This window comes from Vombatus ursinus, unplaced genomic scaffold (assembly GCF_900497805.2).
Source record: "Vombatus ursinus unplaced genomic scaffold, bare-nosed wombat genome assembly UNPS02014884.1, whole genome shotgun sequence".
NCBI lineage: Eukaryota > Metazoa > Chordata > Mammalia > Diprotodontia > Vombatidae > Vombatus > Vombatus ursinus.
This window is the reverse complement of record NW_020954662.1, coordinates 274,346-286,849: the sequence shown is the minus strand read 5'-3', so window position 1 is coordinate 286,849 and position 12,504 is coordinate 274,346. Positions and strand designations below refer to the sequence as shown.

Below are 12,504 nucleotides of genomic sequence, written 5' to 3'. Positions count from 1 at the left end.
GGCCCTCCCAGCCCTGACATCCTGTGTTCTAAGATCCCTTCCCATTTCTGACATTCCTTTCTAAGGATCTGCCATCCTATGCTCTAAGCACGCCCTTAGCCCTAATGTACTATCATTCATAAGTCCCAATGACTTGTGGAGGCAGATAATTACTTTTCACAGAACGTCTTCAACTTTTTCAAATTTTCAGTTTAATAGTTTCTCCATTTGCCTTGTAACCACAGCTGCTCCTAAGAAAGAAAGATGGACTATTCTGAGTCCCACCTCCTTCCATCTTTCTCTCTTCCTATGTAGAGACTAATTGACAGTTGACCTTCTGGGCCTCAGTTTCTCGTCTGGTACAGTTCAGCTTGTCCCTGATCTTCCTCCCAGGGATGTCAAGAGGTACAAGAGAGAATCTGAATTCACTTGATGAGTGAAAAGTGACCTATGAGTATAAGGGACTATCTTTCCCACATCCCTGCTCCAGGAAATCCTTGCCTGGCATCACTCATCTCTAGTCACCAGGTTGAGAACTCCATGTATACAGACAGTGTTGGTAGTCTTGGAATCTCTGTAACAATCAGTTTCCCCAGCAACAGGACGGGCATGTCTATGACTGCCCTTTTCCTGTCTAGATGTTCCCTGGCCCAAGGGGTCATCTCTCGGGTCCCTAAGTGCTTCCATATACAAGTACCAGTCAGAGACAGTGGAGATGAAACAAGAGAAGCAGACATGGCTCAACAGAGGTACAATACTAGCTTCTCCACATGCCCACCCTGACCCCAGGATCATCTTCATCTTTCTCGGCTGGACTCTCCATCTGATATTGGCAAGAAGTATAAGAAATGTCTGATTGGCTTAAGTCTTTAAAATCTCTGATTAATTGACCTATAAAAAGCTTTCTGAACCCAAGCCTAGGACAAGCTCTCATTTCTTTGAGCCCCTCATCTTCCAGTTCCTTGAGAACTTACTTTTGCTTTCCCAGAGTCAAAGATCTTCAAAACTCTCTCTGGCTCCATGATACCCAACACCTTGGAGCAAACACCACCCCTCACCCTGGCTCTGCCAGGAGTAGATGGTAGAGGGAAGGACAATAAAAGGAGAGTTCCAGGGAGAATCCTGGAATGGTGGTATCTTCCATTTTCCCCAGGTCAGTTGAGCTTGGGGCTGCCTATCTTGTTATTGTTGGCACAGTCTGGGCAGCCCAGTGGGTTTGGGCCTAGGATGTGGCTGCCGATAGTGGAGCAGTCTGCATGGCAGGCCTCGTCTAGACTCTGGGGCTGGCAGGGTTCAGGCCCGGGGGAGACCCTGGGATGGTCTGTGACTTTACTGTCCTGGGCAAGCTCATGGCTGGAGGTGGGGTCCCGGGTCTGGCAGCTGGGGTGGATGGTCTCCCTGGGGTCAGTGGCTGCATTCTCTTTTGGAGGCTCTGGGGCTTCTGGCTGTAGCTCTTCTCTGCCCTGGAGGTTGGGAGCGATGGAGAAAATCTTGTCTCCAGTACTGTCTTCTCTGGTGCGAATCCCCACAGCCTTCAGGATGGTGTCCATTTTCTTCATATAGTCCAGGTGCCCACTGACCTGCAAGGAACACAATGAGTACCATGGGATAATAGAGAGAACTCTGGGCCTGGGGTCAGGAAAGCCCTAGATTCCAATCCTGCCTCCAGTCCTTACTAGCTAGGTCACCATGGCAAGTCACTTCAGTTGTTTGAGTCTCAGTTTCCTCATCTGTAAAACACAGATAACAATACTATCCCTGCCAACCTCATGCAGTTACAATGAGAATCAAAAAAGAGAAATAGTATAGCAGATAGATAACTGGACTGGAATTCAGGAAGATCTGGGTTTGAACTCTACCCTTTATATGTGCTAGCTATGTGACCCTGGGTAAGTCATTTAATTTCAGCCTTAGACTTCTCCTTTTGTGAAGTGAGGATAAAAATAACACCTACCTCATACAATTTATTGTGAGGATCAAATGAGAAAATGTATGTTACTCGATATGCCAACCCCGAAGAGACCTCATGGTGCAGTAGAGAGGGAGAGAGAGAGAGAGAGAGAGAGAGACAGAGACAGAGACAGAGACAGAGAGACAGAGACATACAGAGAGAGAGACAGAGAGAGACAGAGAGACAGAGACAGATACAAAGTGAGAGAGAGAGAGGGAGAGACAGAGAGACAGAGACATACAGAGAGACAGAGACAGATACAAAGAGAGAGAGAGAGAGAGAGGGAGAGAGAGAGAGAGACAGAAAAAGAGGGAGAGAGAGAGAGAGAGAGAGAGAGAGGGTCTCCCTGAGTTCTGGGCCTCAGACCTACTAGCTGTATGACCCCCGGGGAAGCCCCTTAACCTCTCTGTGCCCCAAGCAAAGCTCTAAGACTATAATTGTTAAAAATTAATTTTTTCCCCAATGAACAAGCATTTATTTTCTCTTCCCTCCACCCCTACCCCCCCAATGGAAAAAGAAAAAAAGAAAAACCCCTGGAGTAAATACATATAGCCAAGCAAACCAAATTCCCTGCAATGACCATGTCCAAACATGTGTGTTCCAATTTTTTCCCTGAGTCTGTCCCCTCTCTGCCACAGGAGGTGGAAAGCATTCATTGGTCCTTTGAAATCATGGTATATCATCAGTGATCAGGGTTTCTTAGAATGAGTTACAAAGGAAGTACCAATCTTCATTGTTAGGAAGAGATTTCTCATTGGGAATTCCCAGCCTGGACCATTAGAATCACAATCACAGATCCAGTCTGAAAAAGTCTCATTATTATCATTTGAATGCACTCAAGGTACTATACAAATGTTAGCCATTATTATAATATTAGGTAAGCTGGTCCAGCCCCAACCACGGGCACTCAGTATCCCTCCTCTCTCCCAACCACCAAATCCTTTTCCCTGTTCTATCCTAGTAAAAAGAGCCCTGGGCTTGGAGTCAGCAGGAATCAGATGGAAACTTTCCTTTCACACTAGCTGTGTGACCCTGTGCCAGGCTCTTCACCTCTCTCTGGGCATCAGTTTTCTCATCTGTTAGCTGGGCATAATAAGAACACCTGCCTCACAGGGTTGTTGTGAGGATTAAATAAAATCATACCTGTAAAGCACCTTGCAGACCTTAAAGTGTTAAATAAATGTGTGAATGGTTATGTTGTTGTTGTTATTTGTGATGTATAAAAGTTCAAGAGATGTAATTTATGGGTAATTGTTTTATTAATTACACTACCAGATGATTAATAAAAAGGGGTCAGTGTCACTCTTGAATGCCAAAGACCCCTCATGGAATCCATTCAATGACTTATGCGCCCTTGGAAGTATGAGTGTTCCTGAAGGTGGCAATCAACTCTGATTTGTTAACAATTAATGAGAAGAATGAATATGATAATGAGAGGTGGGCTTATTCTAATAAGGGGCAGGGGGATGGGCACTCCAATCACTCATTCTCACTCAGTCATGGACAAAGAGACTTATCTCTTATCCAGACTACCCCTGCCTAGGGCAATCTAGACAAAAGGGCGTTCACCTCTGCTCAGACCTGGCTGACACCACAATGGGCCAGACTAGAATCCCTTCCTAAGGTTTTTCTAGTTGGGCTGAGCAATGACTCCACCTAGATAAGATGGTCTAGGTGAGGTAAATTTGTGGGCAAGGCCAGAGATCTCCCCAATAATTTGTTACTTAATAATCATTTCTCTTCTATTATTATGAATGTAGGGTACAGTGGGAGGGGGCAGTGCCTTGACCCGTGAGAAAAGAGTAGGGAGAGTAGGAGGCCTGTTGCTTCAGATCTGAAGAGTTAGTTGGGGAGAGAGTGAGAGTAGGGGAGATACGATGACCTACCAACAGGTGGTCAGATCGTGGGGTCATAGAAATCAGGGTTGGAAATGACCTTAGAGATCATTTGACCCAATCCTCTCATTTTGCAAAGGAGGAAACTGAGGCTCAGAGAAAGGAAATGATCTAACCAAGGTTATATGACTAAGAAGAAACAGAGCACGGACAATCTCCCTAAGTGCTTGTACTTTCTTTCTGTTGATTATTTTTTATCTATCCTGTCTATAGTTGAACAGGGTTGTTTGCATGGTTGTCTTCATCAGGGATGGTCTTTTGCCTTTTTGGTATCCCCCAGATCTTAGCACAATGGCTGGCATATATTAGGTGCTTAATAAATACTTCTTGACTGACTGACTGACTGACTGACCTAGACCCTCTGCCCTTAAATCCAGTGATCTTTCTACTTCATCATGATATGTGACCTTCATTTCTGACTGATCTTCCAGGGGACTGTGGTAAGACTGTGTGTTAGGACCTAGAGGAGGCAAATACTCTGGTAAAGCTCCAAAAAAACCACCCCAGAGGGAACCATGATCAAGAAAACAAAGAGACGTATTAGTAAACTCCTCCATTCAGGCCAGGGCTGCACAAGAAGACTGCTGAAATCCCAGGGAAGCGCTGAGTGGAGACAAGCCAGGCTATGCAGGAGGCAAGGAATGAAGGAGAGAGGGTCAGACCAGTGGCCCACCAGATCCAAGCTGGCTCATACCCAGGCAGTCCAAGTCAGAGAAGAAAGGGCCAAGGCAGTGCCTGGGATGTAAAGCTTCTGGGGTCCTGAAGGAAGCTTGCTATCAGAAAAATTAACATCTAGACAGGGCCTGTTAGGATGGAGCCAACTCCAGGTTCTAACCATTCAAGAGAAGGAGACAGAGAAAGGACAAAGACCATGACCTGGAGTCTTCAGGAGACAAAGCTAAAACCCAGGAATTTCTGTTATGTGAAAGGGCCCGGTCTTAGCCCCCACATCTAGGATCAAGCAGGGTCTTTCCACCTTCTCATTCCACCTCACCATTCGAGAGCATGATAGGGAGCAGAGTGGAACCCTAGCACAAATGCCCAATCTAAAACCGGTCTCTGGAGGTATGAGGAAACAGAAGAAAGAAGCCACTGCTATAAAGAAATACATAAACCGAAAGGCACCCAAGGGGTAAACTCGGAAGAAGAGAGTAATTACACAACAAATCCAAGCAGGGCCTCAGGAGAGGAAAAAAAAAAGTCTTGGCCACAAGGATTACCTGGAGGAAAGAAAATGAGAGCTGCAAAATAAAACATGAAAGGAAAGGATAGCTAGGGAGGAAATCATAGCAAGAAGAATGAATTGTTTATTACAGATGGTGGTAAATGTACCCCCAAACTGAACTCTCTGAAAATTAGAACAGGTCAAAAAGACAGCAAGAAACCCATTAGATAATAAAATATTATTAATAAAATACAACAAACATAATGTAATGTAATATATAACATATAAATATAACATAAATATATTTCTATTTTATATTTCTATTATATACTATAAATATATTTCTATTTTATATTTATATAAATATTGAATGTTAATATAACATAAAATATATAGAGTATATCATAATATATTATAATATAATATATAATAAATAATAATACATGTATTTACATTTTACATTTATATGAAATAATATATCAATGTAATATACATTTAATAAAAATATTAAAATGAAATCAAAAGATTAAAAAACAATTATAAAGGAAGGGGGTTTAGCAGTACCAGATCTTAAACTATCTTATAAGGCAGTAATTATCAAAACTATGTGATACTGGCTAAGAAATAGAAAGGTAGATGAGTGGATCAGAGTAGCCATGCAATCTACAGCAGCAAATGAATATAGTAACCCAGTGTTGGACAAGTGTAAAACTCAAGTTTTTGAGATAAGAATTCATTATTTGGTAAAAAAAAATTGTTGGGAAAGCTGGAAAGCAGTCTGGCAGAAATTGGGCATAGACTGATATCTTACACCATTTATCAAGATAAAGTCAAAATGGATATATGACTTAGATATAAAAGGAGATATTACAAGAAAATTTGAAGAGCATGGAACATATTACCTATCAGACTTACGGATAGAAGAACAATTTATGAACAAACAAGAGATGGAAAGTGTTGTGAGATATAAAATGGAAAATTTTGATTATATTAAATTAAAAAGTTTTTGTACAAATAAAACAAATGAACCAAGATCATAAGGAAAGCATAAGGAAAACTGGGAAAAAATTTTGTAGACAGTTCCTCAGATAAAAGTCTCATCTCAAATATACAAAGAACTTTGTCAAATCTAAAAGAATGCAAGCCGTTCTCCAATTGGCAAATTGTCAAAGGATACGAACAGGCAGTTTTCCAATGAAGAAATCAAAACAATGTGTAGTTATACGAAAAAATGCCCAAATTGTTATTGACTAGAGGAATGCAAATTAAAACAGCCTTGAGATATCATTTTACATCTATCAGATTGGCTAAAACGATAGAAGGGCAAAGTGACAAATATTAGCGGGGATGTGGAAAAATTGGGACCTTAATTTATTGTTAGTGGATCTGTCAGCTGATCCAAACATTTTGGAGAGAGATTTGGAATTATGCCCAAAGAGTTATTAAACTACCTATACCTTTTGACCCAGAAATACCACTATTAGGTCTGTTTCCTAAGATGATTAGGGAAAATGGAAAAGAACCTATGTGTTCTAAAATATTTCTAGCAGTTCTCTTTGTGGTGGCAAAGAACGAGAAATTGCAGGGTTGCCTATCAATTGGGGAATGGCTAAACAAATTGTGGTATATATTCATGATGGAATATTATTCTGCTATAAGAAATGATGAGCTCAGTGATTTTAGAAAAGCACAGAGAGACCTCCATGAAATAATGAAGAGTGAAATGAGCAGAACCGATAGAACACTGTACACAGTTAACAGCAGTCAACTTTGAACAACCGAGTCATTTTGATTTTATAAATACCCAAATTCTATGTGTGTACATGTACATATACATATATATACGTACATACAGATTTGTGTCTAATGGTAGCCATCTCAAAGTTTGGAGTGGGGGAGAAGGGAGAAAAAAAAAACAAAGTCACACGCTAATTTTGTTGTATATTTGAAAGGAATAGCAAGTGGTATGTAATGGATCTGCAATTTCAGGTGTAATCCTCTGTTTTTCTATCCCACTTCATTATGGAAATGCTTGTTTTATTTCTTCAGTTCAGGATAAAATAAATAAATTAAAAAACAAACAAACAAAAAAAACCAATGGACCTGGAAAATAGGTGAAGAAATTGTTTAAAAATTATCACATGATCTGAATATCATGACCAAAAAAAAAAAGGTTAGCTACCATATTTCAAGAAACCATAAGTTAAAACTGCTTAGATCTATTAGAACCAGAAGGTAAAAACAGAAAAAGGAAATGATACACTGGTCATTCCCAACTGCCCCCAAACAACCCCAACCCCAAACCATAATAAAACCTCTTAGGAATATCACAGGCCAAAAGTCGCAGTCACAATTACCTTAGATTTGACAGCTGTGACTCTAAGGAAGAGGGATTATGGGATAAGACATTTCAAAAAGATAAAGGACAAAGGGTTCTAAGTAGCCATATCTTCCATGGGATGACAGATTTAGAGCTGGAAGGGATCTTAGGGATCATCAAGTCCAGTTCTCCCTTCCCATTCCTGCTAATTTTACAGACGAGGAAACTGAGGCTTAGAGAGGTTAGGTGACTTGTCCATGGTTATACAGCAAGTAAATATCTGAGGCAGGATTTGAACTTTGGTCTTCCTGATTCCAAGTTTGGAGCTTCATCCGTTGAACCACCTAGCAGCCCCCAAGTCATCTGTTTTAGGGCAAGTATATGCCATCAAGGATTAAGGACTGGAGGAAATCAAACAGTGAGGTTAAGGGTTAAGATCTGGGGGGAATGAAACAATGAGGCAGATAATAAGTTTTAAAAATCCCTTCTACCAAATGTAAATGCTTGGCAAGGGCATAAACTGACAGATGTAGCACCCAGGTCAATCACAATCACAGCCCACAAGTACTAAAAATGCTGACAGGTCTGAGGAGCTCCACCTCCTTTTCAAGATGATCTTATGGGATTTACCAAAAACCGGGCCTTAATGTAATTTGCCTATTCTCATTCTATGCCTCAATATCTGAAGCACACGTGTGCTTTCGATACCTAATGCTGTGTGGTCTGGTCAGCTCCTTAGGGTCCAAGGTTTGGGCAGAATGAGTAGTGGCCAAGACTTCATGGGGGAATGAGAGGATCTCAGAGCGTAAAGAGAAGGAAGATGAGGAAATGGGACTATGAAAGCCCTTTCTGAGGTCCCACTCTGTTCCTGCACCCCCTTCTCCCAGATTGTCCTTGAGAAGACTGTGAGTGATGCCCTTCAGGCAAGAGGAAGAATCAAGTGGAAGCTCACTTGATACTTACGGCAAACCTGTGAAGCTTGGGTAGCCCAAGGATTTTAGCCCCTTTTCAAAGATGAGGAAAGTGAGGCTCAGAGAAGTGAAATGACATGACTAGAATCTGGGTTCTGAACCCAAGTACTCTATGATCTCATGCTACAGGGAAGTTCCTGCTAAGTGAATTGGGCAGGTCCAATGCTTGCCATCCAAAGCTAGGTCCTTCCTTATGGGGAAGCTTTGATGCCTCCTTGGAAATGTCATTTTGCATCCTGTAGATAGGCTTGTTTGGGGAAGCAAGACAAGTAGGGTCAAGGAGGCCAGTGGAGGAAAAAACAAAACCAAGAGTCAACAGACTTGGGTTTGAGGCCTATCCTGACACTAACTGACTTGGACAAATCATTTCACCTTTCTGAGCCTTAGTCTCCTCATATGTAAGACGGGGTTAATAATCCTTGCACTATTTACTTCAAAGGGCTGTTACAAATGTAAACCATCCCCTACCCCCTGCCTGCCTCCTTATCCCCAGAGGCAATCAGACTGGGGCAAATGGCAGCCAGGCATCTTGGGAACCATAGTCCCTCCCCGTCTCTCCCACCCTCAACCCAGGAAACTGAATTGCTTCCACTTGAATTATCTTAGGAACATTCTGAATATAGCTTGGCAAAATAAGATACTGGACACTGAGGTCCTTTTTCTAGCTGAACTGCCAAGCATTTAAATTCTCCTACAGAGAGTGTAACTCCAGTGGGCTGGCTACGTTAGAATGCCAAACATACATTTGCCTAAAAGACTATTTTGCTGAAAACTCGCATAGGGCAGATACTCACATGGAGGTCAAAAGAAGCAATTCAAGGACACTCTCAAGGTCTCTCCTAAGAACTTTGGAATTGATTCTGAGACATGGGAAACACTGGCACAGGACTACCCAGCATGGCACGTCCACATCAAAGAAGGCGCCGTGCTCTATGAGCAAAGCAGAATTGCAGTAGCTCAAAAGAAACATGAGATGTGCAAACTTAGAGACATCTCCACCCCAAATGTTCATGTGGACTATTTGTGCCTGACCTATTTGTGCCTGACCTGTGGTAGAGCCTTTTGAGCTCATATTGGCCTGATCAGCCACCGTTGGACACACTGTACCTTGATCCCCAACAGAGTGATGTCATTTTGGTCCTCTTAAGATACAAGGGACATAACCAACCCCTAGGTTGGCTATAGGACAAAGGAAACACACAGGATTTGAAATTCATGGTAGGATATCTGCCAGTTCCTATAGGGTATAGGGTGAGGACCATATAAGCAATGTGACTTATAACACTTCCAATCACCATCATCATCATCATCATCATCATCATCATCATCATCATCATCATCTTCTTCTTCTTCTTCTTCCTCTTCTTCTTCAATGACCACATTTTGTAATCATCACTATCAGCAGCAGCATCATTATTCTGACGTCAACGGTTTAGTGGAAATATCATTGGACTTGGAGTAAGAAGAGACCGGAGTTCAAATCCAAGCCCCAAAACTTAGCTGGATTTTCTTCCCTATGTATGTGATCCTGGGTATATCACTTTATCTCTCTGAGCCTCTTTCTTCATCTGCAAAATAGGAATAATTCCCTACCTCACTGGGACTTCAGAAGCCTTTAGAGTCCTGTAGAAATGGGCTCTATTATGAGATGATATCACAAAGAAGATCAAGGTCCCCTGCCCAATGTCACATGTTCCTGGTGCATCCTGAAACCTCATTAGGTTTGATTTAGCTCTTCTGCAGAAGCCCATTGCTGTGGGGGAGTCTGAGTCGCCCCCTTTTGAAGAGTGGGGTGTCAGGAGATACTGTCTCTTTGCCGCTTGCCAAACACAGAGAGATTTTTCTCTCTCCAGCGAGGTGAGCCTCCCTTCTGTTCCTTCTTCATCAAACTGCCAGCTCCCAGTGTCACTTCAGGGGAGGGGGCTGGGTGGCTGACGTCCGTGAAACCTTTGGAAATCGCCATGTGGGGCTGTTGGCTGGCAAAGCAGAGTGTGTGTTTGGCAGGTGATGCAAGGAAGAAGACCAGTTGCCTGTCTACCTCTGACTCCCCACCAGTGTCTCATCTGTCCCAGAAAAGAATCAAAAGATGTCTGATAACACTTAATTATATGGAAGTTACAGGGAGGTAGATTTGGGTTCAAGACTTCCTAGGAAGAGGGGCGGCTAGGTGGCGCAGTGGATAGAGCACTGGCCCTGAAGTCAGGAGGACCTGAGTTCAAATCTGGCCTCAGACCAAACACTTGTCACTAACTAGCTGTGTAACCCTGGGCAAGTCACTTAACCTCAATTACCTCAAAAAAAAAATTAAAAAAAAAAAAGACTTCCTAGGAAGGCTGCCTAGGAGACAGTGAGTCTCCATCAGTAGTTACAAGGGACGATCTCTTGTCAGGGACAGTGGCGCTCTGGGGAGGAGGACTCTTGCTTTAGGTACTGGCCTGGATGCCCTCTGAGGTCGCTCTGACCCCGCCCCAGGCTCTGAAAGTCTATGACTGAAACCCTTGTTCCAGGGTTCCAGGAAAATGTCAGGGCATTACACAGGTTCCTCTCACCAGATGGATGAGTCAAAGGAAATAAGCATGAATCATCATATCCTAAATTCAACGAGGCACCTGCCACATTGTGAGTCTTTGAGGAAGAGGACAATGGAGGGCATTTGGTCCCTACTGAAGGTAGGACTTTTAAGGCAGAGAACTCAGTGTGGTAGGAAGGAAGGAACCGTGGCCTCGGCCTTGGGCCGGCTGGGTGTGAAATCCTGCCTTTGTCACTTCCTACCTGTGTGACCTTGGGTATGTGTCTTAACTTCTTCCAGGCCTCAGTTGCCTGATCTCTAGAAAGAAAGGTTTAGAGGCAGCTGGGGGGGTAATACATAGAGCACCCGCCTTGGAGTCAGGAGGACCTGAGTTCAAATCCGGCCTCAAACACTTGACAATTACTAGCTGTGTGACCCTGGGCAAGTCACTTAACCCTGATAGCCTGGCCAAAAAAAAAACAAAAAAAAAATAAAAAAAAAGAAAGAAGGTCTGTATGGGGTAATTTCTAAGGTCCCACTCCTAAATCCTATGGGGGGCCCTTTCCTGACAACTGCAGAGCTCCCCTGAACCTTAGGGGTCCCAAAGTGAAGTAGATAGTTAAGAGGGGGCAATATCAGAACTGTCACTCAGTCAATAAACATTTAGCAAGCATCTACTATGTGCCAGGCACTGTGCTAACCTCTGGGGATACAAAAGGAGGCAAAGCCCAGTTCCTGCCCTCCAAGAAATCACAATCTAATGAGGGAGAGAACATGCAAACAAATATGTACAAACGTGCTCTACACAGGAGAAGCAGGAAATAATTAAGAGAAGACATTACAATTAAGAGGGGTTGGAAGAAGCTTCCTGTAGAGGAGCGATCATAGGGGGAACCTGAAGGAAAGCAGGGAGGACCGTAGGCAGAGGTGAGGAGAGGGTGATGCAGGCGTGGGGTGTAGCCAGAGAGAACGTCGGGAGCTGAGAGACGGCCAATCTTGTTCACGGAAGCACCAGGAGGCCAGCGCCACTGCATTGAGGAGGACGTGGTGGGGAGTAAGGTAGAAGAGGTTTGGAAAGGTGTTTGGGGGGAGAGCAGGTTATGAAGGGCCTTGTTTGATGCCAAATGTAGCCTCGTCTGTTTGATCCCGGATGTGATAGGGAGCCACTGGAATTTACTGAGCAGGGGAGGTGACATGATGAGAATGACATGATTTAGGAAAATCACTTCGGTGACTGAATGGAGGATGGACTGGAGCAGGGAGAGACTTGAGGCAGGCAGACCCCACCACAGGCTGGAACTGGGACTCCATCAGCAGTGGGAAAGGCAGGCACTGGGATGGAGAGGAGCAGAGGGGGAGAGGTGGGGACTATTATCATCTTTATTTTATAGTAGAGGAAACTGAGGCAGGCAGAGGTGAAGTGACCTGCCTAGGGTGGCACAGCTGCTAAGTGCCTGGGGCAAGACTTGAACCAGGAGATCAGGGAGTTCTGCCAGGCTGTAACAGGCAATCTGGGCCAGCCCCACAAAGTCCCACAAATGGCAGGGAGCCGAGCTAGGATCTGAACGCAGCCCAAATAGAACTGGAACGCTCCCCCCATTGGTGTACTCCATGTTCTAGCCAACGTGGCCCACTTGCTGTTCCCGGTACATGACATTTCCCTAGAAGTGTGTGTGTGTGTGTGTGTGTGTGTGTGTGTGTGTGTGTGTGTGTG

General features: G+C 43.6%; 1 protein-coding gene across 3 annotated transcripts in view; it reads right to left on the bottom strand.

Moving 5' to 3' along the window:
* Positions 1-168: 168 nt before the first annotated feature.
* LOC114028476 (transmembrane and coiled-coil domain-containing protein 4-like) overlaps positions 169-12,504 on the bottom strand; it is a 109,908-nt gene continuing 97,572 nt past the window's right edge. For all 3 annotated transcript variants that reach the window (XM_027842712.1, XM_027842711.1, XM_027842713.1), the window contains one exon: positions 169-1,559. In XM_027842712.1, coding sequence (XP_027698513.1) covers positions 1,134-1,559 — 426 coding nt within the window. In that variant the 3' untranslated portion in view covers positions 169-1,133. The remainder of the gene's footprint in view (positions 1,560-12,504) is intronic.